Source organism: Tachypleus tridentatus, chromosome 11 (assembly GCF_004210375.1).
Source record: "Tachypleus tridentatus isolate NWPU-2018 chromosome 11, ASM421037v1, whole genome shotgun sequence".
NCBI classification, from domain to species: Eukaryota; Metazoa; Arthropoda; class Merostomata; order Xiphosura; family Limulidae; genus Tachypleus; species Tachypleus tridentatus.
The window spans coordinates 92,691,420-92,716,984 of record NC_134835.1 but is presented as its reverse complement, the minus strand read 5'-3'; the positions used below and the strand labels follow the sequence as shown (position 1 = coordinate 92,716,984).

General features: G+C 32.9%; 1 protein-coding gene across 4 annotated transcripts in view; it reads right to left on the bottom strand.

The window, feature by feature from the left end:
* Positions 1-25,359, bottom strand: part of LOC143232771 (protein kinase C, brain isozyme-like) — a 100,637-nt gene extending 75,278 nt beyond the window's left edge. For 2 of the 4 annotated variants that reach the window (XM_076468609.1, XM_076468606.1), the window contains exon 1: positions 25,153-25,358. In XM_076468609.1, the coding sequence (XP_076324724.1) occupies positions 25,153-25,328 (176 nt within the window). In that variant the 5' untranslated portion in view covers positions 25,329-25,358. Of the gene's footprint in view, positions 1-25,152 lie in introns of all 4 variants that reach the window. The other 2 variants (XM_076468607.1, XM_076468608.1) reach the window with 2 other exon arrangements.
* Positions 25,360-25,565: the final 206 nt, after the last annotated feature.

Here is a 25,565-nt window from a genome sequence, read left to right as displayed (position 1 = left end):
CTACAGAAACTCCTTTGGCGGAGAAACTAGCGAATATCTCCGACTCGAGGATGTTCTTCAAATCCCTCTCAACAATAACTCCTCGTAACGATTTCAAAGTAGCATGGGGCGTAACCTCAATAGGTATATCGCCAATCGCCTTTGAATGCAAGAGGAGCTCACTGTGTTTAGATGTGCATATTTCCACTAATGTGTCACCAGAGCGAAGGTTTTTAAGTGACTCTGGAGAGCCAGCAAGTCCCTCTAGTCCCTTCTCCCTTTAGGGAGACATTTGCCCTAAACGTTTGCCTGAAAGAGAATGTAATATAAAAAACTGAGGTACAGGTGTTACAGATGTTAAAGATTGCTGCTCAGAATCTTCAAGACGTGGTCGTTTACCTATGGACTGTTTTATCATAATTTTATTTAAGTTGCATTTGGAGGATCCATAAAGAATTTTTCAGTACCCACTGCCCCTACCCACTATGAAGCCTTAAGGAACGCGCTACAATGCCAAACAAGGACACTTCAGCAACACCAGGGTTTCGTAAGCACTATACCCAAACACCAGCATCAAATACAATGTCCACAACACCTGTTGAGAGCATCCAACACTAGTATTTAGTTGACCCTAACCCAAGTAGACCAGCCGACAGACCAGCGGGTCACAACGCAAGGCAGACACGTGGGTGGATTTTTAAATCCCAGAAGAGGTAAAGTGAAAGAACAGAACGTTCCCTGGAAGATCTCCTCACCATGTACAGGAATCCACACCGAGTAGTTCATGATGGAACTGGTGGTTACGCTCTCTTGGGTCCTATCATCTTACAACAAGCTAAAGTTCAATTAACGAAGCTTTGTTTAACGAACGATAATTACATAGATAAACTAAGCTAAAATATTACGTCTGATATTTGTAGTTCTCTTTTACTGAACACATTTATATAACACTTGAATAATCTGTGGCATTAGTACTACTGATACTACTGATATAATTTTGCAGACAAGCTAAATCAAACACAACCTAAATACGAAGTCCAATCCATCCCTCAATTTACCAACTGATATTGAGTGACACCGGTTTCCGGGAATTCTTCACTTCGTCTATGTCTTTTACCGTTTAGTATGGCAAAGACGACGACGAAAAAGAAATAAGATGAAGATACACAGTGTAGTTATGTTGAAGAGTTTATGTAGTAAGTTATTTAGCGTCGGATGAAATCATTAATTTCCGTACATGACTCGTTACTGTCAAAAGAACAACTCAAAACACCGTGCACATAGTATACATTCTACCACTATATGAAGTCTAGTCCAATTCTTTCAATTTCTCTTTGTTCAGGGTTACTTGATCAGTGTAATTCCCTGAAACCAATACAACTCAGTGACAAGTAGTGAATAGAAAGACAGATTGGGTTTTATATTTATTCCTGGTATTGTAAATGAGCTAAAAAGATATTTTAGACGTGATATTACACTCGCCAAGCGAAACAATGCAGAAATAAAATTTGTAGTGAATGCTAATTGTGATTCAAGATAACCGTGCGATTAGCAATAAAAAAATAAAAAAAAACTTCGAAAAGGTCCTAAAAATCAAGTAGTCAAAATTTGTAACTTTTATACGTTTATCATTCACGGATCTTTAACTTTCCTCAGAACACTCAAGTTAATTAAGCGTGAAATCAGATAACCTGAGTCATGCACCATCAGAAGTCATCTGATACTACCTAACTTATTTCAGAGAATGTTTCTTTTGAATATTATATATCCTTTTTTGACATATTAATGTAGTTTGTCAACGAAAGACACGTGGCAATACTTACAAGTGTAATCTCTTTGGTTGGAATTAATTATAGGAACGTGCGGTTTCAACCACATAAGTACAATAAGCGAGTTTTCATTTGAATTAATTACAATTCTGTATCTAGATTTACATTTATTAATGTATTTACTACGTTATTATGCATTTTCTAAAAAAGTTGAAATTTTAACTAAATTATACCTAACTTGTACATTTCTTTTAATATCTACGTTTGTTTCAGTTTAACGTATGCAATTTAAATTGTTAAATGCGTACTTCACAGGTCCCGACCGTTCTCAAAATTTCTAGAAGATTCACACGTGTAGAAATCAGCAGTACGTGTTTTACGAAAGCACGATCGTATCTTCGAATACTGTTGCCAAGTGAATTTTTGTGTATCTCGCCTAATAAGTATAAAAGCTAAACCATCGAAAGACTAAAGAATATCGTTGGTCTAATACAGTCAGTATACTATAAGCCTCAGAAGCTGTAATTGTGATAAAAGCTTATTAATCTGAAAACTACAGAATTTGACTGGGAACATTTGTTTATAGATTTCGTACACTATAAACTGTTCAACTTCATAGAATAAACTTTGGACGTTAATATTTCTACGAAGACATCCGATATCTTCCTCAGTAAAAAATGAGCTTTATAAACCGCATAAGACCAGACAATAAAAGGACTAATTATGATAGCAATCCCGTCAAGAGAAATTTACATGTGAATCACCACATAATTAATTCGCCCTCCGTGAACCGTTGATAAAATATTCAGTTCCAGACCAGATAGAAGACTCTGTACTGTTTGTTAGTTTATAAAACTCTTGTATATAAATAATTATTGTTGTTTGTATATTAAAATACATTTGTGCTATGAAAGAAAATTATACGTATAAATCTTGTAAGCAAATATCAAATTTAATAAATATCAACATTTAATTAACTTCTATGTTAAAAATAAAAATATCCGGCTGTTAGAAATCTTTATACAAACATAATAAATCGGAAATTTGTGCAAGATAAATTGTAATACGTAATACAGCAAATAGATAAAGTAATTACGAAACCTGATGTGCGACTCTTATCTTGTCGCTTTATCATTGTTGGCAATGTTAGACAAGAAGCCTCTCAAAATATGCGTAGAAAGTACGAGTTTTAGCCAATGAATTGTTTGTATAGCCGTCATTTTTCCCACAGAATTATATTAAACACAAACCGAAATAGTAAAGTTCTGAAATTATGTTTATGATTTGGTTTGGTTTTTGAATGTCGCGCAAAGCTACAAAAGGGCTCTCTGCGTTAACCGTCCCTAATATAGCAATTTAAGACTACAGGGAAGGCAGCTAGTCATCACCACCCACCGCCAACTCTTGGGCTACTTTTTTACCAACAAATAATGGGATTGACCGTCACTTTATAACTCCCCCACGGCTGAAAGGGCAAGCATGGTTGGTGTGACGGGGATTCAAACCCGCGACCCTCAGATAACGAGTCGACAGCCCTAACCACCTGGCCATGCCAACTGACGATAACGTGATTATTTCAGAGCTTGGAATGACGACATTCTCTAAAAAGGAAGCACGTTTTTTTCTCACCAGCACTTCAGAACAGCTTAATTGACACTTATGTTTAAAGTACTATAAAATATAACAGAAAATGTTATACAACTCTACAAAGCCACGTTTTGAGCACACGTGCTGTTTATTGCATATACTAGATTAACCAAGTTGAAACACACTTAGTTTTTCATCAGATGCTATTCAGATAACAAATACCAGTACTCTAAAAGTGAGGAAACATCCTAAATCATTCCTAATGCATACCAGCTACGTGTAAAATCTGTAACTCACACAGACCGAGCTTAATAGAATAAGATTACCCTACAAATGCTTTGGTTCTTTATTCATAGTATTGTTACATGTTTAATAAAACTATGGATCAGAATAAATTTCGTTTATTTGTAATCTTGTATCTGCGTTTTACTTACACCTTCGACAAATGAAATAATTTAAATTGCGTCTAAAATAATTTTATTATTTCCAGTTAGTGTATAGCTGAAATAAAACGTTATTATAATAAAGTGCTTGTTTATTTTGTTATTAAGCGTAAAACTAAATCAAACCCAAAGTTTGAGATATAAACCCTCAGAGCCTCCAAAATATTTTTCTAAATTCAACTAATCACTGATTTGTTCAAAATTGCTACACGGCCGTCACAATTATGAAAACATTTTGCTACATGATAATCCACTCGTAAAAACCAGAAGTTAGGACGACAACAAAACTGTCATTCATGGAAAGCAATTATTTTAAGTGCCTCGCAAACAATCAAAACTACGTCACGTGATACGATATTTTACTCAACACTGCACGTGCTAACCTTGAAAGAAATTTACCAGTAATTACGACTGCGCATAAGAGTTACAAATTCATCCTTTATATAAAACAGCAGGATGAATGTTAAGTGAAGTTTAGTTGGTGGCAGTACGGTAGTTTTCTAGTATACTTTCGTGTTGATCTTAGCCATATATTTGGATTCGTTAATAAAAAAACAAAGCAACAACAACAATACTATCTCATGTTTTTTAAATACCGTATTTTCCGGTTAATAAGCCGAATCGCCGAGGCCAATTTTCAGCTCTGAAAATGAGGGTTTTTGCTTATTACCGCCCAATAAGCCGAAGCCATTTTTAAGAAGCGACAAGTTTCTTCAAAATGATTTCTTAGTCTCGTTTCAGCCTCAGCATGCATGTTGTGTGTGATCATTGGCGTTCTGTAGTAAAGCAGAACGTGTCGTATTGAGACAGAGATGGAATCAATATGTCATTCGTTATTGGCTCCACTCACTGTAATTAGGTAACCAATGAAATTCCAGAAACAACGTTTCACTGTAGTCTTAACGTGCTTTGCTGATGGGACAAAATTACCGCCTATGGTAATTTTCAAAAGAAAAACATTTCCTAAGAAGAAGAAATTTCCGAAAGGAGTGATCGGCCAATAAGCCGACCCCCAAAAATCAGGTCCAAAATTTAAGGCCAGAAATTCGGCTTATTAGGCGGAAAATACGGTATTCATTTAAATGAGGAAAAAGTGTTAAATACGAAAAATTATAGATAATATTTCTGATAGGCATCACTTAAGGGTTAAAGAGAAATGCTGAAAGTCCCCCTTCCCCTTAGATTTAGCGAAGATTATCTCGTGCATTATTCCACTTTTAATCCTTTAATTACCAATAACAGGTAAAGCACTTGAATAGTGAAAGGGGATAATTGTGATCACTAAAAGTTGAAGACGTAATTCGTTTTCTTACTGCTGTACATGAAATAAATTTTACTCAGTATTGTTTAAATTGATTCTTAGTCATTTCATCCATATTATTTTTAAAGTTTTAGTTATTTTAAAGATTTTTGGGTCTTGTAAACATACTTTAATCACTACTACAGCCTGTTTCTGGAGTAGCCTACGCGAACTTTGTGGTGTATAAAAACCAATACTTTTCCTCACTCTAGAAACAGGCAGTACTGCAGTTGTCTTTCAAGCGTCAAAACTATCAGTTTCTTGGTTAATTGGTATTCCTTTAGATCACTTATTTTCGTAGCACTGCAACGCTTCCTTTTTAAAAATAATTATTTTACGCTACACAAATTCATGTCATATAGCACAGGTTAAATATAATTTTACTACGATAAAATGTGAAGAAATAACAAAGCAGTTATATTACTAATAATACCAGAGTTTTTAATACAGTTATTTATAATATGATGCTTTCTATAACCAATGGAAATAGTGAAAAGATAATTAAAATTCAAGTTTATAAGCATTCTACTGACACGAAAGCCACGTCCCAAAAAGAAACGGTTGGAAATGCACTGCTTGGTTTGAAGTAACATCTTGAGAAAATTCCAGTGAATGCAAGAAAAACCGCCATCGGTAATAACTGTTTACCTATGTAGGATTCTTTTTTTTTTTTTTTTTTAAGCTAAGTATTATATACTTCAATGTGTTGAACACTACACAAAATTTATAATCAGCACAGTAACTAAGACTTGTTTATAGGCTTACTTGACTGACTAAATTTCACTAGTTTTTCTTTTTTTTTTTTTCTGAAAAGAATGAAGTTTCGTGTTCGAGTAATCTAAGTATGTTTTCTGTAAGCGCCGACAAAAGTCAACAAAATATTTTGAAAAACCAACGAAAATATTACAAAGCGATCTACTCACAATAAAAACTATTACAAGTATTTACAATTTCAAAATCATACATACCTTTTTTACGATATGTGCCGTTTTATCCTTAGCAAAAATGTTTTTTTTTGTTTTTTTCAGTTTAACCGAGTCCTTGATTAATGTACAAGTCTTCTGTCCTAATTTTTGAACAGGTAGAATGAAGGGAAGGAAGGTAGTCGATAGCATCCACCGTCAACTCTTGGGACACTTGTCGAAACGAGTAAATAAATATTCTTACTCCTATAACACAACTACGGCTCTAAAGAGCAATGTATTTTGTGTGTGTGTGTGTGTGTGTGTGTGTTTCTTATAGCAAAGCCACATCGGGCTATCTGCTTAGCCCACCGAGGAGAATCGAACCCCTGATTTTAGCGTTGTAAATCCGAAGACATACCACTGTACTAGCGGGGGGCTCAATGTATTTTGACAGCAACGAGACACAATCCATGAACGCTTAAATTAACAGTTCGTTGGAGCTCTGATGCTAATTTTCAATGTACCAATCGAGTTTGTTCACAAGTTCTGTTTTTTTTTTTTTTTATGTTTATACATTAAATATGTATTATACATCTTTAAAAAAGATTTGCGAAAAAGATGTGTATACGTGATAACTACGTTGCAATAACCGAATACAAAGAAGCTAATAACATTAGAATACAGCAAGTCGAAGCAATTTATTCTAACTTTTAGAATTAACCTTCAAGAGCGATTTCATATGGTTTCTAAATTAAAAGACATATCAATACATCGCTACTAAAGTAACATTAAAATTTTCTTTACCTAACCATAAAGACTGAATGTTATATTTTATATAGTCACCAAAGCATTCTTTTAACCATAACTACAAAAATTAACTTGCCAATTCGTTTAGAAAAGTATTCTTAAAACAAATCTATAAAAGCAATTACTCAAGCTGTAATTACTGCTGTCTAACAAGTGATTGATATTCTGTGAACCGTAATAATCCAATCTCGACTCTTCGAACGTACATCTAATACTGCGTACATGTATATATGGTATATACGCACACATAATTTACTCTTGGCACAATTTTGTAGATCACATAAACGTAAATTATAAAAAAATTATCTAAATTACAAGACGACTCCTGTTTGGCATAGGTTAGCAGAAAAAAGGTATATTTATTTATTTAAGAGTTGTTTTCAGTCGATTACTAAGAATTTCCTTTAATCCATAATGAGCTTTCAACATCTCCATTAATCATCTTAAAATAACAGGACTGTATTTATTTCTAATAGTCTTGTAATTCTTTATCTGGCTTTTCAAGCAAGGAGCTGAAATATTTTGAAAAGCGTGCTTCCTGAACTTATATTAGTCTATTTCGAGATCCACTTACGATTCAACCAATTCTGTAGTTAGAAACTAGGTCCTCTAATTTTAATGATCTTTTGTTTAATATTGTTGAGTTTCACATAAAACTACCCGAGGGTAGTATCTGTGCTAGCCGTCCCTCATTTTGAAGTGGACTAAATGGAAGCCAGCTGATACCCACCATCAACCTTTGGGCTACTTTCTACCAGCGAATAGTAGAATTGGCCGTTACATTATAAAGCTAAAAAAGCGAGCGTGTTTGGTGACAGATCGGAAGTAAAACGCTCTATCAACCAAATTATGTTCTTCCTATATAAAAAGATCATATTCTAGATAAACCACTAGAACTTCGTTCTGAATCACATCAACAGACAAAGCATGATCGCAGAAGACTGATTGATACCCTACGTCTTTCATGATCCAGGGATATCTACTAGAACCCTGAGACTCCAGACAAAGAGTACAACAGGACTAAAACGATCTCGTTGTAATTAAACATCTGAGACCATATAGCAACATTCCTCAATTCCGTTCATCTGAGCTCTACTGGTATTCCCATGATTTCTGTTGTATAATATTTTGCCAAATCTTTCCTATGTAAAACTATATTTTCGTATATTTTTATTTATTTTTGTAGATCAGAACGACTATGTAAGTTTTATTTTTAATTTTCGCTCGAGAATACACAAAGGTCAAATGTAACTCTTATTACAAATGTTTTGTGACCCATTCCTTCCTCTCATTTTATTGGAGATGGTTTGTGGCTTCGCGCCGATTAAAAAAAAACAAAAAGGAGAATTCATCTTAGAGCCCCACATATCATTCAAAAATACAGAAGCATACAGAAAACAACTGTTAAACATGCTCGGTAAATTACCCACACCAGTTTACAAATGAAAACTTACGTTTATCGAACTATTTCCACTTTAACCGCTCTTTTACAACAAAACTTTTGCTTTTAATTGAATAATTGTGTGTGTGTGTGTGTGTGTGTGTGTGTGTGTGTGTGTGTGTGTGTGTGTGTGTGTGTGTGTGTGTGTGTGTGTTTAGGCGTATATTTAGAAGAAAAATGCTACAGATCGATAACTTTTATCTCCACCAGTTTAGAAAATTGTTCACCTTTTTAAACCTTTGTTTAGTAAAGTGCAATTAATGTTTTCCAACTTTTTTCTTTCACAGTGTGTTGAATTTATTATATTTTAGAAAGAGAGGTGTTAATTTACGGAAATTCATTTTCGGAGATATTTTGCTATCCAGGTCTCACCTAGTGATAACCACAGAACCGGAAACAAGCTGAACTTTGTATTTTCCGAACAATAAATCAGCAACACTTAACACCAACGCAAAACTATGAATAACACGACTTCCCAGCGCAAATAAACTCTTGAACAAAGATATCTAAAAGTTTGTCAGGAAGTTAGATAAGGCTGTTCGTAATACCTGAAAGAATGAGACATCCATCAAGAACAAACATTTCAAATTAAAGTTTCGGGTTTAATGATCTCAAAGTTCATGAAATAATCTCTGTGCAACTTTTAAATCGTATAACTGGAAACCTTTTGTCGCAAATTTATTTTACTGATAACCAAATACACGAGGTAACGAAACTATTAGTTGCGAGTTCATGTAAATCACCAACAAAGAAAAACACATAATTGTATCTACTACACTATAGTAAAATTTATGAAGAATTAATAAAATAGAATACTCGTACATTTTCGTTAAAGTAGGACGCAAATCACATTAATAAGAGACGTATCTCTGTCGGCATCATGCTAAGAAATACTTTTCATTGAAGCACTACTGCAAACTAATCTTCATCGATTTGTTTATCTTCACTAGCCGTCCCTAATTTAACAGTATAAGGCTAGTGGGAAAGCAGCTAGTCATCACCATCCACTACCACCTGTTGTGCTACTCTTTTATCAACAAATACTGGGATTGACAATCACATTATAACTCCCCACAGCTGAAAGGGAACGCATGTTTGGTATGACGGGGAATCGAACCTCCGACCCTCAGATTACGAATTGAGCGCCTTAGCCTCCTGGCCATGCCAGGCCAATCTTAATCGAACTTCATAATATTTAAGTAGTTAATTCTTTAGTTTCCATTTCGAAAAAGTAGATTTTAGAAATTGGTTTAAAATAAAAATAAAGTGTTCATCAGATGTTTATCAGCGGATAGTTACATATGTTGGTGTTATAAATTTTAGTTTTTGCGTGAGTGAATATGAAAGGGTTGTATGTACCAACACACATACAATGATTTTTAATTGGAATTGAAGATATTTGATAAGCAAAAAAAACAGTAACATGCAAAACAAAACACCACAGGAAGAATATGCTTTATTTCTTCATATCAAATGTTGAGGTGTGTGCGTATGGTGACAAAATATAAATACCTAAAGTAAAAGGTATCAGTCTACAGTAGGAAGTTATCGATTCCAAAAGAAAACCTAATATAAATTAGCAAGATTGGAAAACAGACTACAGCGTTCTCTGCACGAAGTTAGTTATTCCATAACACCAGCAGTCTTGTACATTGATTACAAACTTCAGGTCGATATTTACGTTTTCTACCTTCTTCTGACTCCGATAGGTTACTTTTCAGTTATAACTTCAGTAACTAGTAACTTAATGAGGTTATTTTACTTAAGGTACACGGACTACAAACTAAGTTACCTTTTTAACATTTCATAAAAAGTTTGCTTTATCTCATGTTTTAGAAAATTGTATACAAAGGATTTTTCATAATTAGTAAGGTTCTTAAAAAAACTGTCAGCAAACAAGTAATGAATACTCTTCCACGTAATCAAATACAAATTTTACGAAAACGGTTTTCATAATCTTTTGATGTGAATGTATTCTAAAGATGGCTGGTATGGGTATTAAAAGTTTTATTAAAATAAAGTACAGAACAACGTTTAGACCTTCATAAGCCATCTTCAGGTTAACGAAGATGAGGTTCTTCGTTAACCTGAAGATGACTTTGTACTTTGCTGTGGTTATTAAAAGTTTAAATAAAATAGAGGTCTTGGGAAAACATTTTTACTTTAAGTGGGTTTCTTATCATCAAGGATTTTGATGTGAATGTCATCATTTACTCAATATTTTATTTTCAGTTTCACAAAAAATAAAAACTTAGATATTTTGAGTAAAAATTCACACTCAGGTAAGAGTACAAAAACTTCACCTTTAGTGATCACGGTGTTCGGCTGTTTGTTTGTTTTGAATTTCGCGCAAGGGCTATCTGCGCTAGCCGTCCCTAATTTACCAATGTAAGACTAGAAGGAAGGCAGCTAGTCATCACCACCCTCCGCCAACTCTTGGGCTACTCTTTTACCAAAAAATAATGGGATTGATCGTCATATTATAACTCCCCACGGTTGAAAGTGCGAGCATGTTTTATGTGACGGGGATTCGAACCCGCGACCCTCAGATTACGAGTCGAGTGCCTTAACGACCTGGTCATGCCGGGCCCATGGTGTTCGAACCCACAGTCAAGAGTGGAAATAAGAATTTATTTCATTCCAAAATATAATTTAAAAACCCATTACACAATTTTCACTACTCCAATAGAGATCGTAAAATGTAATCTCACCCAAGTTCTGAAAGTTTTTACATGGCATTCATCGACTTCTCTACATCTATACTGACTAAAACTTCATATCATAACTAAAAATACAAGCATGGTTAGTTAAGTATAATTTAAACGAACATCTAGGAGTCTCATCATATTTAGTGTAAATCAAACCTAAAAAAGAAAATCGGAAAATAAAAGGGCAAATAATAAGCACAAAATTCTTAAATCAACATAACCCACAATTTTACAAAACTAACAGCATGGATGTTAAGTCACATTGAACCTATATCAGAAAACAACTGTGGTGAACTCTACTTCGTACATCTTATCCATAATGACAGTGCAATTTTAAAAGCAGAACAGTAGCACAAACTATTGATATACAATGGAAAAATCTATTGAAAAATCTATTACACTCTTTCGACCAGTAGCGTCCTAAAAACCAACTCTTCGTAAATCATAAACACTCCTACTGCCTCTACCCAATACATGAAAACAGACCTGCTATAACAAACAGGTTAACCTATCACTCTGTAAATCAGCATCAATTAAACTATCTACTGGCACATTCAATTTGCTATAGAAGAACCTCCGGTTTCAGTTGGAAGATAGAATTGAACGGCTAACAAGCGTCTGGAAGACATCGCAGTTGACTTAGATTTCGTCCATATATACTGTGAATCTATCCACCCAGTACAATACGGACTGCTAACCACCACCAGACCACAAAAGCAAGAGAGAGAAAAGAAATGAGCTAAAACTCACCCCAGAAATACCATTATAGTTTAAGTCATGAAACATGCAAAACCACATCGGGCTATCTGCTGAGCCCACCGAGAGAAATCGAACCCCAAATTGTAAATCCGTATACTTACCGTTGTACTAGCGGGGGATCAGCCGTCTAGGAAAAACATGTTTGCTGTGAACAGACGTAACTACATTTCCTAACTGAATAAACGTCCAAACCTTAAAATATTTTACTGTATTGTTTGTAAATACTATTTTTGTGCAAAATAGTAAAACTTAAATTAAATGCACTTTATACACTTGTTCTTTTCCGATATATTCACATTAACAGTTACTGAAACGTATTCTTTATTAATATTTTATGTAATGAGGAAGACAATTGCGAATGTTTACAAGGATGATAATGTATTTAATTGTTGCCTTTCCTGAGGAGTAAATTTTCATATAAATTTGTAAACACGCCATTTTGTAAAAAATAAATTTTTGCATTAAATTTAATGGAATAAAAATTAAAATAATTTCTTCGCTACTTTCTTCAAATTGTTCGTTTTCTTTACTTACCAAAGGGAATGCCTAACTTATTAATACAAAATAACCAAAAGTTTCCTTCCTGATAAAAAAAATATCAGCGGTGACCAGGCTCAATCCAGTTTTATATTTCTGATTGCATAATTAGGAGTGAAGAATTCCGTAATTCGGTTTCTATCTATGCGATTAATATTGACTTTCATCTGACAAACGCCTAATGTAGAAAACAGTCGCAAAATTAAAACACTTCATTCTTAAGGTCCTTAAAGAATTACATAATTTTAAAATATAAAATTACATTTCGCATCTTTTATTCATTTCGATTTACCACTATATGATACTTTCGAAAGATATGATCAGAGGTTGGAATAAGAAAATAAATCGTACTTTTGAGTATGACACATTAACTTAGTAAGTGACTATAATACTTCCAGAAAGAAGCAAGGGTGTATATAATGCATATTATGAATTATCCACCATGAAAAGAATGTGATTCTACGCGAAGACCTGCATTCACCGACCTGATTGACATTACTACTAACTATCAACATGGTGCTAGGAGCGATGGGTGTGGCGAACATTTTACCTAGTTACGAAAAGTCATCCAAGGTCGTTCCATTGTAGCTTATCGTCAAGAGTGTTGGTGGCTTTTCTTCCCTAATATACGCTATATGATACAAGAACGTGTTCTTTTGAGCAAAAATAAATAAGAGAATATAACAACACTTTCCACCACACCTTATACAGCGTTGATGAGGCCTTTCAATTAATGTCAGACCAGTTGGGGTATGATAAGAACAAGTCATTGTGTATATTATAAAACTGTTTAAACAACAACTGTTCCAATATGAGCTAAGTTAGGTTTATGACGTGGTAATTTCATCAAATAAAGTGAACAAAAAACTAAGTGTTATAGATGCATCCAGATATAGATTCACACTGACGCTCGTAAATATTTCATGCCCTGACGTCAAAAATAAATTTAAAAGTCCAAGGTTATAGCATCAAGAATTCAAAGAAAACTAAATTACCCCTCGGGTGTTCGGCGGTAATTCAGAGGTATTATAATGCTAAACATGAGATTTAGGAATAGAACTAAATAATTGCTATATTTGATGCTATGACTAACTGAATAAATGAAAAAAATAAACATGTTAATGTCAAATTGACACACTATGTATAGTCTTCAGTAGTGAATGAAAAGAACCTTGTACGCATGGATATATATCAGTGTATGCGAACCTAATCATCTTCAATAATAAATCGTTTTTTATTGTAATTATAAAAACGTGTCGTTAAAATTATCATAGCAACAAGTATCAGATTTTGTATATGTTTGTTTGTTTGTTAAGCAAACAGATACAGAATGGGCCTATCAATAGTAAAGGTATCGAAGCCCAGGTTTGAGCGTTAGAAATTTTCAGACTTATCATTGAGCCACTGGAGGGGGGAGATGTGCAAGTTAATTATGACACTAAAAAAAAAAAAACTTACCAAAAATACACGATGTTTCACTGAAATTTACAAGTAAAACACCTGTAGTGGAAGTTCATTAAATATTTCCATCTAAACTTCTACGTGTAATGCGTCATTCGAAATGTTATTGCAAATATATTACTAGCATGTAAATGCCGGTTTATTTAACGCTTTTAATAGTTATATCCTTTAAAGTTTAAGCAACTGACAAATGATATGCCATATGAACTTATTAAACGTGGATTACAGATATGTAGATTCAAATTCCCTTCGATCTCTAGTCAAGAGGTTGACTAACATTACAAATTGACCACTTCAAGTCTGGAACATTTCGCTACGAACAGCCACTGACAAGGACGTTTTTGTTACGAAAAACATTTCATTATAACATCCCTCTTGCGTCATATCGTTACGAGAGGTTTCCTTACAAATGTTTTGTGTGCATGTGTTTGATAAATTTTGTTACTAGATTCTCCACTAAATTCAAGTACTGAAGGACGCCACCTCATAACTCTCTCGCAGAGAGATAAAAAGTTTGAGTTTTATCTAGACACCCTCTCACCCAATAGCGTTATGTAAATTTTTAATGGTCTTTAACTGACTGTACAATTTACGACGCATATTTTTTCATTATCACCAATCAATTTTTAAGTTAAAAACAACCTGTCACAAAATCCTATCCGTAACAAACTGTCATGTAACAAGAATGTACCACTACAAATTTTCCTAGTACAACTGTGATGGTAGCAAAATGTCCGGATCTCGCTAAATTATAAATGTTTTCATGAATAAGTGATCAAGTCAAGAATCGGAGAACAAGTTAGCCATTCATGAGTATGTTCTAGTAGCAGTTCATATTCAACATCTTTACCCTGTACAAGAACAGCTTCAACATTTTACACACGACCTTCCAAACTAATGAATGTGGGAGTCAGATGACTTGACAACTTGCCTACAGCTGAATTTCCGAAAATAATTTCTTTCGCCACAACATGAACGGGGGTTCTGAGGTGACTTATAAATTGCATCAGCCTCCGATATGCTTCATTGACGCATGGGCCTCTTTGTTCGCCACTTTCACGTCGATCAAATCTTACTGCTACACCAGTTATTACTATCGCTGTATTAAAGTTTTTAATAGCATCAATAATCAATAAAAGTTCAATTACGAGCCGTTTCTAAAGGTAAAACGAATCTTGGCATGTTTGATGCTAGTTATATATTGTACCCGGTATGAAAATTTCGTAATCATCGCCCCCCCCCCCTACACACACACCTTTAATGACACCCTCTAGTGAGCCAAAGGTAGGATTACAGACTTACCCTAAAATCTTGAATTCGATTCCCGTATAAACAGAACGCAGATACCCTGTAGTGCAGATTTGTGCTAAAACAAGCAGAAAAACTCTTACCTAGAATTATTTGCGATACTGAAATCGCCTTTCCTATCCACTCACTAGTTTAACAAATTTGTATGCTCTCCGAATATTAAATTTACTTTTTATGGATGTTATAACAGACGAACTAACTTAATAACAATCTAGTATATTCGTCCATACAAGAGCGGCAGTTTTCAAGCTAACCCTCACATAATCAAAGTTTAATACAAGGTGTTTCAGCATTGATTTTCTTAAAACAATTCCCTTAAAAAATCTTGTAATACTTGATTCATAAGGTGAAAAATTGTATTTTTGTAGCAAATAGTCTTTAACATGTACAAAAGTCACCTTGTCATTAACAAACATCTTTTGCTTTGACAGTTGTTTTTTTTTTTTTTTGCTAATCAACTCTTCAAATAAAATAATAAGGTTTTACAATTAACAAATGATAGAAAATAATATCCAATGAACAGTTCCAGTCTGATGGCCAGAATGACCAACAGAAGAAAGAAAAACAATGGTGAGTGTGCACTACTCTTTCTACCTCTGGAGTTAACAATACTAAAATAAACATAGCAAAGATAATGAGGAAAATGGTACAAAAGAACATTGATGAAAGACAAGTGGCACTCTTAGTAAGTACTGGAGCTACATACCAGAGATTGGTAATACAGCCATTACTACAGTTTGCAACAAACAAACTTTACCTTGCAAAGCAGAAACCTGGAAGTTGAAGAACACGTCATACTAAAACTTAGAATTGTAGAATCTAAAATAAAACTTATGACTGAAAACTTAGGAGCAGATACAAAAATACTGATTATACACGTACTATAAAGAACTACATATTAATAGATATTATAGAACAGAAAAAGGTACATGTAATAAGCAATAACTGTGAACCTACGCCAAATTCTGGAAAGGATGAGTATAACTAGTAGACAATATCTTAATACTGTCACATGCATACCATGGTTTCAAATACTTCAATAACCTAATTTCATACACAATGACTGAGAAACCCACTAATGCTTTGTTAATGTAAATCACCAATTTCAGCCACTGAATTGCCAGAAAAGAAGCAAGTATTACAAAGCAGTTGTATCCATGCAAATGAGGTAAGAAATTCACTGAAAATTCTTTACAAAATGTCAAAAAAACTAACACCACTGGTACTCATCTTGAAAAGTACATCTCAGCAAGGTTTTTAATAAGGATTTTCTAAATTTTCTAAACATTTTTCCAGAAGTAATAATTTAAGCATTATAAAGTATGTGGTAGTTATAAATCCTAATAAACTGTAATTAAGACAAAAGTCAAAATCGAGGTATCCCACCAATATTGGAAATACAAACAATAAGCTAAGTAAACCAGCTGAGAGCAGACAAATATATCTTAAAGTAGACTGTACATGCTGACTTAACTCGTATCTCATCTTGAACATTGGAAAGAAGAGCTAGATTTAGTATTAATTCAAAAACTGCCTTCAGCACTTAAAAGGCAACTATAAGTTTAAAGTAATACTACCATTTGGACTGTACAATGCACCCGTTATCTTTAAATGCCTAATACATTTTATACCCTGTGGATCTCAATGGTGGTAGTATTTTGGTATAAACAGCTCAAGAAAGTCTGTAGATTGTCTAAGAGAGATTGAAATCAGACTTAATGACCAAATGCAAAAAATCAGTGTTCATATTACTAATTTTCCTTCTAGTTGCTAAGAGCAGGAACTAACTTTACAGATGAAAACAATTTGAAGTAGTTAAAAACTAATCTGCTCAAATAAGGGAAAATTTAGAGCTTTATAGAATTAATTTGCATCAAATTATTGACTTTCTGTTTGTTATTGTGCCATTATCTGTAGCCTGTCCTGTAGGAATATAGAAAACTATTTTGTGTTCCATAACTGACATTTTTTGTCAATTGTTATAAGTTAGTAATTTTATAATGTTGCATAAGGCTACTAGAACTGTCCTGATTTTTCTCAGTTTTAATTGAGAAATATTGCATCGAATATCTAGTATAGCATGGGATGTTCTATATTTTTGTTGTCGTTTAAATACACATTCAAAGATTATTATTTAGATCTACACTACACAACTGTGAGTTTATTAATAAAGAGTGTACATTGGCAACTTTCAAAATTAAATCACAGAATGTATTGTAATAACAGAGCCACAACGAAAAATTTATTTTGTTAGTTGTGTTCTAAAATAATTGAATCAGTCTCTGTGGACTTTGACAAAAAAAAAGTATTATTTAAAGATCTGGATACAACTACGATAATCAGTGTAATGAACATTTGCATATATATTTGAATTGTTTCAACACCTTATTTTAAAACAACTGGATTGTGTTGTTGAAATTTATCACCAACAAGTCACAGACATCTACTCTAAAGAATTTAGCCTACAAATACTAACAGCAGCAATACGGTTTTGCACTTCCAATTTCAAATTGTCAACAGAAGCCATTGCATGCAAGTATTTCAAGATAAAAATGCTAACACTAGAACTGAGACTATGTAGAAAACATTAAATACAATAAGTAGCTACACTATACCTATACAAGCACAATTTTATTTTACATAATAACAATAATAGAGATTGCAACAGAACCCCTTCAAACTGCCCCTGCACATGTACATGAATGTAATGGACACAATCTCTCTCAATGCTAACTCTTACCTCGTACTATGTTCAGCATCAATATCACAAGTATTATTATTGTCAAATTACACTGTATCCACATCAGACACACACTAGGCATCACAAGAACATGTAAGCCTCCATAAAAAAAAAAAGAAAGAAAGAAAGAAAGAAGCAAGACATACAGCAACAAAACCTAGTGCTTCTAAAGTATACATCAAAACTGGTCACAAAAACAGAAGGAACCATAGTGTTGCTGCTAGAAAAGCATCTTAATTTGTAACCATTTCCAAATAAACCACTCAAACACCCCTTTTCCCAAATACCAATGATAAACTACCAAGAAAACTTTCAGAAAAGTGGCAGAAACCATGCCAAGGCCTAGATTATAATTATGAAACCAAAGTTGGTAAAAAAAAAAGCAAAAACTTAATGAGATACAATAAGTTGCACATTCCTAGCTACTCAGAAAGACAAACACCATGGAAGAAAGCAGTGTCTTGTGGTGAATAGAGAAATTCCTTTCAGTGATTCATTTAAAATTATCATAGGGGCTCTCCATGATCTGCAGACTCAGTACTGTGCGAGCACAGCTTGATAAGCAAATATAAAACAGATAATGTAGTGTCCTAAGTCAAGCTTTGCCCTTCTACCATAAGGCAATCACAACACATTAATTTTATACTTGTAGCATTGGTTCATTGCATTTCATTACTAAGAGGCATAGTCTCTTTCCTAATTGCCTTAAAATATAGAAATATTTTTTACCATCTACTGTAAAAGAGACAGTTTAAATAACAAATTATTTGTGCTCATTGGTTGAAAATGTTTTTGATGAAAAATAAAAAATTAACTTTGTTATAACTCTGAAACAAAATACATCATAAATAACCTGAAATAATCCACAACGATTTTAATTTCACAAATATGGTGGCATGTTATTAGAACCACCTGTGCAGCATACTCACCATTAATATAAATAATTTGGAAAAGCTGAGATACACAAACTTGATCCCAAAACTCACAATAATGCTTGTCAAAATGTCGATCAACCCCAGAAACTTGGAATATAATTGTAATATTGTGCTACAACAACTTCTCTGTTGGAGAATAAGATGTAATATGGACCAAAGCAAAACTCTTTGGCCAGTAGGCTAACAAAAAAACTTAAAACCCATATTTGATTTTAAAACAAATAAATTTCTGGAATGTTTATCTAAAACTCAATTTTAGCCATAAAGAACATCTGTAAAACCATTAAGAAGGATTACTTTAAAAGGTTAAATTAGTCTTCTTGGGTGAAAAGGGATAGTTGATCTCTGGCTGCCCAAAGAGCAACACTCTTGAATACTTGCCACAATCCACCTTATAAAATAAGATCCTATTTTTCAAAATAGAATGGTATTCAAGAAGGGGAAGAGGACAAAAGCTATATAATATGAATTATATATATATATTTCTTTAATCTACAGGGTTTGTTGAAAAGCATATTTTTGTAATGCCTCATCTAGGTTGGTTAAAATAGAGGAAAAACAGGTTAAACACCTCAATTCTATGAAATATTTTTACCTTTAATCCCTTTAAAAGTATGTCAAAGTATTAAAAACAAAGTCTTATTTTGATTGATGGAAATATTAGGTAACTCCATGCCAAAACAGATTTTTTATAATATCTGGCAATTGACCCACTAAAACCAAAACAAGAACCTACATCAAAACAACAAAAAAGGTTTCAAAGTATATTTCTTCAAAGTGTATGTCATCCAAGTTTCAGGATGAAATAAAAGAGTGGCTCATGCACAAATGTAATTATCTGAAAGAGAAAGGAAATGTAGGAAATACCATAAGCCCATTTCCCTCTGGAGAATAAAGTTATATTAAAATAATAAGAAGTATCTGGCTTACTTAGTTAAATGTGTACAGCTTTTGCTGTTAATCATAGGCTGTAGTTAAAACACATTATTAGGAAAACAAATATTCCAACTTGTGAAATTCTGATTACTTTTCCTGTGGCAAGCTTTGGCATTAACTAAATATTTTCAACTGGCTGACAATGCTATGTGAATACTTAACCTTTAACAACACCTAACTAGTGTTAGTGTGTCAAAAGCAAAAAGTAAATCATATTTGTGACAGATGACTTACCATTTAGCTTCTTTTAAACAATTTGTATCAACAAAAGAAAAACTTCAGGTTGGAAATAATATGAATTATATAGTACACAAAAAAAGGAAATGGACAACAATTTGTCACACTGTTTGAATCCAATAGGGAGCTCATGTCATGAAGTCCTGAATTTAGCTCTACATTAGATATTAAAATGATGAATATGTGAAAACCCATTACTTACATTATACTAACTGAATTTCCATAATATGGTTATATGTTATATTTTTCTTTGGTTATATTTTTTTTTACATAATCCAATATATCAGTCGTAAATTCGAGCCAAAAACGCTTACAAAATTTTAATTGATAATGCTACTTTCTGCACTCTGTAAAAAAACTTAAAATTGATGTCTTATATAAATGTTATTTTAGCTCTTAACGTGATTGTTTTAATCCACCAGATAGAAAGCTCGTTTTTGCAAAAGAACTATGCATCAGCTTCGTATATCTCAAAATTTGTATGAGTAACATGATCTCTCTAAACATACAGCTTTTTCTTTCGTTTCTTTTTTTGTTTTGTTAATAGGCACTGAAATAACAAAATTATTCGAATATAAAAACCATTCCAATGTTAATTAAAACCAGTTTTTAGACATCTATTTGATATTGGTAAAACTGATTACTGTACTGAAGTCATTAAAGAGAAAAATAAAGAAACAAGGATTGTTTTAAGGGGTTTTCAGTCCGTTTTACTTAACATATAGTAACCTAAAGTAATTTAAGTATGTGAATAATGTTATGACTTTTATAATAGCGCGAATATCACGTAAACGAAAACGTATGATAAAATATTTTAAGGAACGAGATTTTCTGTTAGGATAAAATATACTACAGCTAGTACGAAAACAATTTTTGGCTCGAATGGTATGGAAAATCAATTTCAAATTTACATATTAACGTACCATAAACAATACAATCACACGTAAAAAATAAGTATACACCATCGACGTATTGTAATTCGAATACGTTTAACCGAACTATTTTGTGTAAGAATACAGAAAAAACAAAAAACACACCATACTTTAGGTAGAAGTGTTTACTGTTAATGTCAATGTTTGAATAAACAAGTTTACAAAGTGCACGTACTTCTAGTGTAATCTATCCCTCGACAACTTTAACGTTCCCCAATTGCTAACCACTTGTACAACCTATTTTTATAGCTCTAGAGCTGGTGACAATCACCACCACTGAAGGCTGACGATCAGTATTAACGTACACGTTATCAGTGACACTGAGGCAAGTACGTACATCTTTCCCTGGAGTAATCTCGTCGCAACACACGCAACACAAAATATGACGTCCCACAGCCGGAACTATCAAGTTAAGTCGGGTACTTTGGGAAAGCTGTAAGGGTAAAACAAACAGTTCTTAACAGGAAAAACAACAACAGAGGGACAGACTGCTAAATGCAAGCAAGAGCATTGTAGCAAAACAAAAGAGCATGTTCTAACCTTCGAACGTTTCGGAATTTGTACATTCCACTGCCAGCGATCTACATTGTCTGCACACAAGCTCTAATATAGGTAGAAAAATAATTCATACAAAATATGTAGGGGAAGAAATACGTTTGTTTTTCAATTTCGCGCAAACGCTACACGAGGGCTATCTGCGCTAGTAGTCCCTAATTTAGCAGTATAAGACTAGAGAGAAGGCAGCTAGTCATCATCACCCACCGCCAACTCTTGGACTATTTTTTTTTACCACCGAGTAGATGGATTGATCGTAACATTATAACGCCCCCACAGCTGAAAGGGCGAACATGTTTGGTGTGACGGGGATTCGAACCTGCGATTCTCAAATTACCAGTCTAGTGCCTTAACTACCTGGCCATGCCGGGCCAAAGAAATACGTAAATTTTACAAAGGACAAAGGCACAACCTAGTAAAACTTAATTACAGAAATAAAGGATATCTGAAAGAAACAGGTTATTATTTAGGCTGAAATGTTTATCTAACGTATATAAATAAATAAGAAATATGCTGTTACATGTTAATATTTTTACATCGCTATTCGTGAAACTTTCAAAGATTGTTTTACCATAGTGCTCGTGTTTTTAATAGGGTGTTCTGCCTAATGAGTATTGCAGAAGTGACAAAGAATAAAGTGTAATCAAAACAGATTCCCGATTGGTAAATATAAGTCTAATAATAAATTACAAAAAACAATGAAGAGACAAAAAATATATTCAATGAATTTTTCTTGATGTATATTTATAGTCTACTTCAGCAAATTCTTATAGCAAAAAACTACAAATATCTAATGTTCATGTGGAATTTTCTGTACGACTATAAACACTTACAATGCAAGTGTTCACACTTCAGAATTTTACCTAAAAGACTAAACGTATTTATGATTAAAGATGCTCCTTTCATGAAATAAAATAATCATAGCTAACTAATAACTTGTGTTGAATTAAGCTTAATTCCTTCTTAGCTATATAGGTACATTTATTTAAAAAATTAGGTAAATTCCTTTTACTAGTTTTCATAAACATATACACACACACACCATGTTTCAACATTCTCCTTATACATGTTTATGGTTGTACAAAAAGAATTACATTACATTTACAATGTTACCTGTAATTATAATTTATTATTTACTGCATTAATTTGCTGAAGGTTGAATGATTTTGTTCTAAGAAATTTAATGTATGTTTCACCATCTGTCACTTCTGGATACATCAAATTTTTGATATTTAAAAGAATGACTTTCTCTTGCATTAACACAGTTTTTGTTACCCTACTGCATATACCTCAGCAGGTAGTATTTATATTAATATAAAATATATTCTAACCTTCACACTAATTGCCAGAGGTTCTAATCACACATGCACATCCATGCAATTTAATGGTTACAAACACACACACACACACACATGCTGACTCATGCAATTTAATGGTTACAAACAAAAACGACCGGCATGGCCAAGTGGATCAAGGCATTCAACTCGTAATCTAGGGTCGAGGGTTCGAATCCCCATCGCACCAATCATACTCGCCCTTTCAGCCATGTGGCCGTTATAATGTGAAGGTCAATCCCACTATTCCTTGGTAAAGAATAGTCCAAGAGTTGGCAGTGGGAGGTGATGACTAGCTGTTTTCCCCTGTAGTCTTACATTGCTAAATTTGGGATGGCTATAGCAGCTAGCCCTTGTTTAACTTTGCGTGAAATTAAAAACAAAACAAAACACACACACACACTGACTCATGCAATTTAATGGTTACACACAAATGCTCATCACACAGTATTATTCATAATAGCTAACACATTACCAGTCATTTTAAACAGTTTTTCACCTGTAATATACTTCTATATTTTAATAACATCTCTAATGGTAGTTTCTCAGAATTTTGAACAGTTGTATGTTATTCGCTGTTTTGTACATAAATGATATGTTTGAAAAGGTCAATTTTTTGCCTTTCTAAAAATGTATTTGTACAAGTTTTAGGTTAATCAAGTAGTTTGTTACATACGCTATGTACCTATGGAATTTTGTTCATACTACTCTAGTAAGTGGTTCTCAACTTATTAACATTCTATATTTATCAAATGTATAACAATAAGCATTTAACACATTTAAGAATAATCAATGAGAAAAACGCACTTTGTAGATTTCATTACATTCAGGCAATTTTGAAACTACTTGAATACTGCACAACAGAAACTTACTGTATATTTCCAAAGTTTACAACAAATAGAACTCACTTTTTATTGTTTGAAATTGATGTGGACATCAAAATACCTTTAAATAAATAAAGAACCTAGGATGTCTAGCCTGAGCCTTTTTACACATATTTTGATAAAGTTTTTCTCCCAGAAAGAACAATTTTTGAAACACATAAATGAAGCAATACATTATGGCTACAAGATTTTAGTAAATTTTATAAGTAAGAAAGATCTTAAACTATGCAAAATGTTTTGTACTTTCAAACATTAAAATTTAAAAAGAATGATTTTTTTTTCAAATTAATTTTGCTTAAATGTCTCTTAGTGATAACAACACAGCCATAAAAATTCACATTTTAAGAAAACAGTTGACATTTTTAATGCATTACAAACAAACATATCACTATTTCAATGTAATGTGATTTCATAATTCATAGTTCAATTAGTACTCTTATTAAAATATTTCTATGGCCATACTACACATTTGTTTATTCTTTGTTGTGTGTATATATATACAATGATTACAAACTCCAAAGTAATACCTTGAGATTGGATCTCTATTCTTAGCAATGAACTCCAATGAAGCTTAAAATATTTAGGCTTTAAATTACTTAATTAAATTATCACATGATCTTTAGTACAAATTATATAATCTCATATTAACAATGATTTGCATTAGCACCTACATTATTAAGAAAGTTCAATTTGCAGGCTTAAAATTACACATTTTTCTTAACCAGTCATTTAAAACAGTAAAACATCTTTTACATTAAAATCCTTTAGAACTGATGACATACTAATAGGCAGTTAAATAGTGCCCATAATCACATAATACAATATAAGAACCACTAATAAATGAACAAAGTCTTTAATGAGGTCTTCATATTGAATTATTATATGATAACGAAATCCAATTTGTACATCAAGTATAGTCTATTCCTTGTGGGTCTAAAATAACAGATTCAACATTCTAAATTATAACATTTAATGAGCCAATTTGTCTTCACATACATACTTTCAATATTAAAACAAAGTACACTCAAAGTCACAAAAAAAATAATCTGAACAGTTTGATTTAAATTGTTTAAAACTTGTACATATTTGTCTCGCACATCAGAATTTACAGATAACATTGTAAAACCGTGAAAACTGCAACATACCTGTTCAGCTTTCAGGCATTATTAAAGTATGAAATAGAAATAATAAAGTTTTCAGTATAATAGTATGATTCCCCCATAGCAAAATTATTTCATTCATTGGATCTGAAGTGAATTATGAAAAACTAACTTGTTAAATAATCTATCGAAAACAGATTATTCATATATAATATATATTTGTGTGTATTGTTTGGTTATTTTCCTACAGCTATACAAAGCTTGTTCATGTTATCGTTGATAAACAACACATTAATCAGTTTTGTACATGCTGAAAATACACATTACTTTATAAAAAAAAAAACTATAACACTAAAAAGTCCATAAACTATCTAATCTAAACTTTGTCAATCATTTGTTCTAACGAAGTTCGGAATTCACGCCCTTAGTACTTAAGTCTATTTACACACAGCTGAGTTACAACATTCAGAAAATGATTGAGTTTAGTTTACTCACCAAATAAAATCTTTACAATGACTACAGAAGGTTGGCTGCTTGAAGAACCTCGGAATGAATTTGTGATCTTTAACGCAGTATACATTCTTCTTTTTCAGAGCCCCTTTTCTCGCTCGTAGTCGCAATGGGGATTTTACAAACACGATATCAGATTCATCTAACCAATCGTCAGCCATATTTTCAACGTTATGTTATCGTTGAGTTTCAGCTTGCCGGCGAATTTATAGTGAATCGCGCAAGCGCCAAGCGTCAACGTAACGAACTATTATAATTTCATTTTAACATTCAAGTGAAAGACCACAGATTAATTACTATTATTAAAATTGCAAGTTATGTTATCAAATATATAGCTAGAATTATACATTGTATATGTTAAATACTTTATAAGCCAAAGAAAGTAACTAACCCAAATT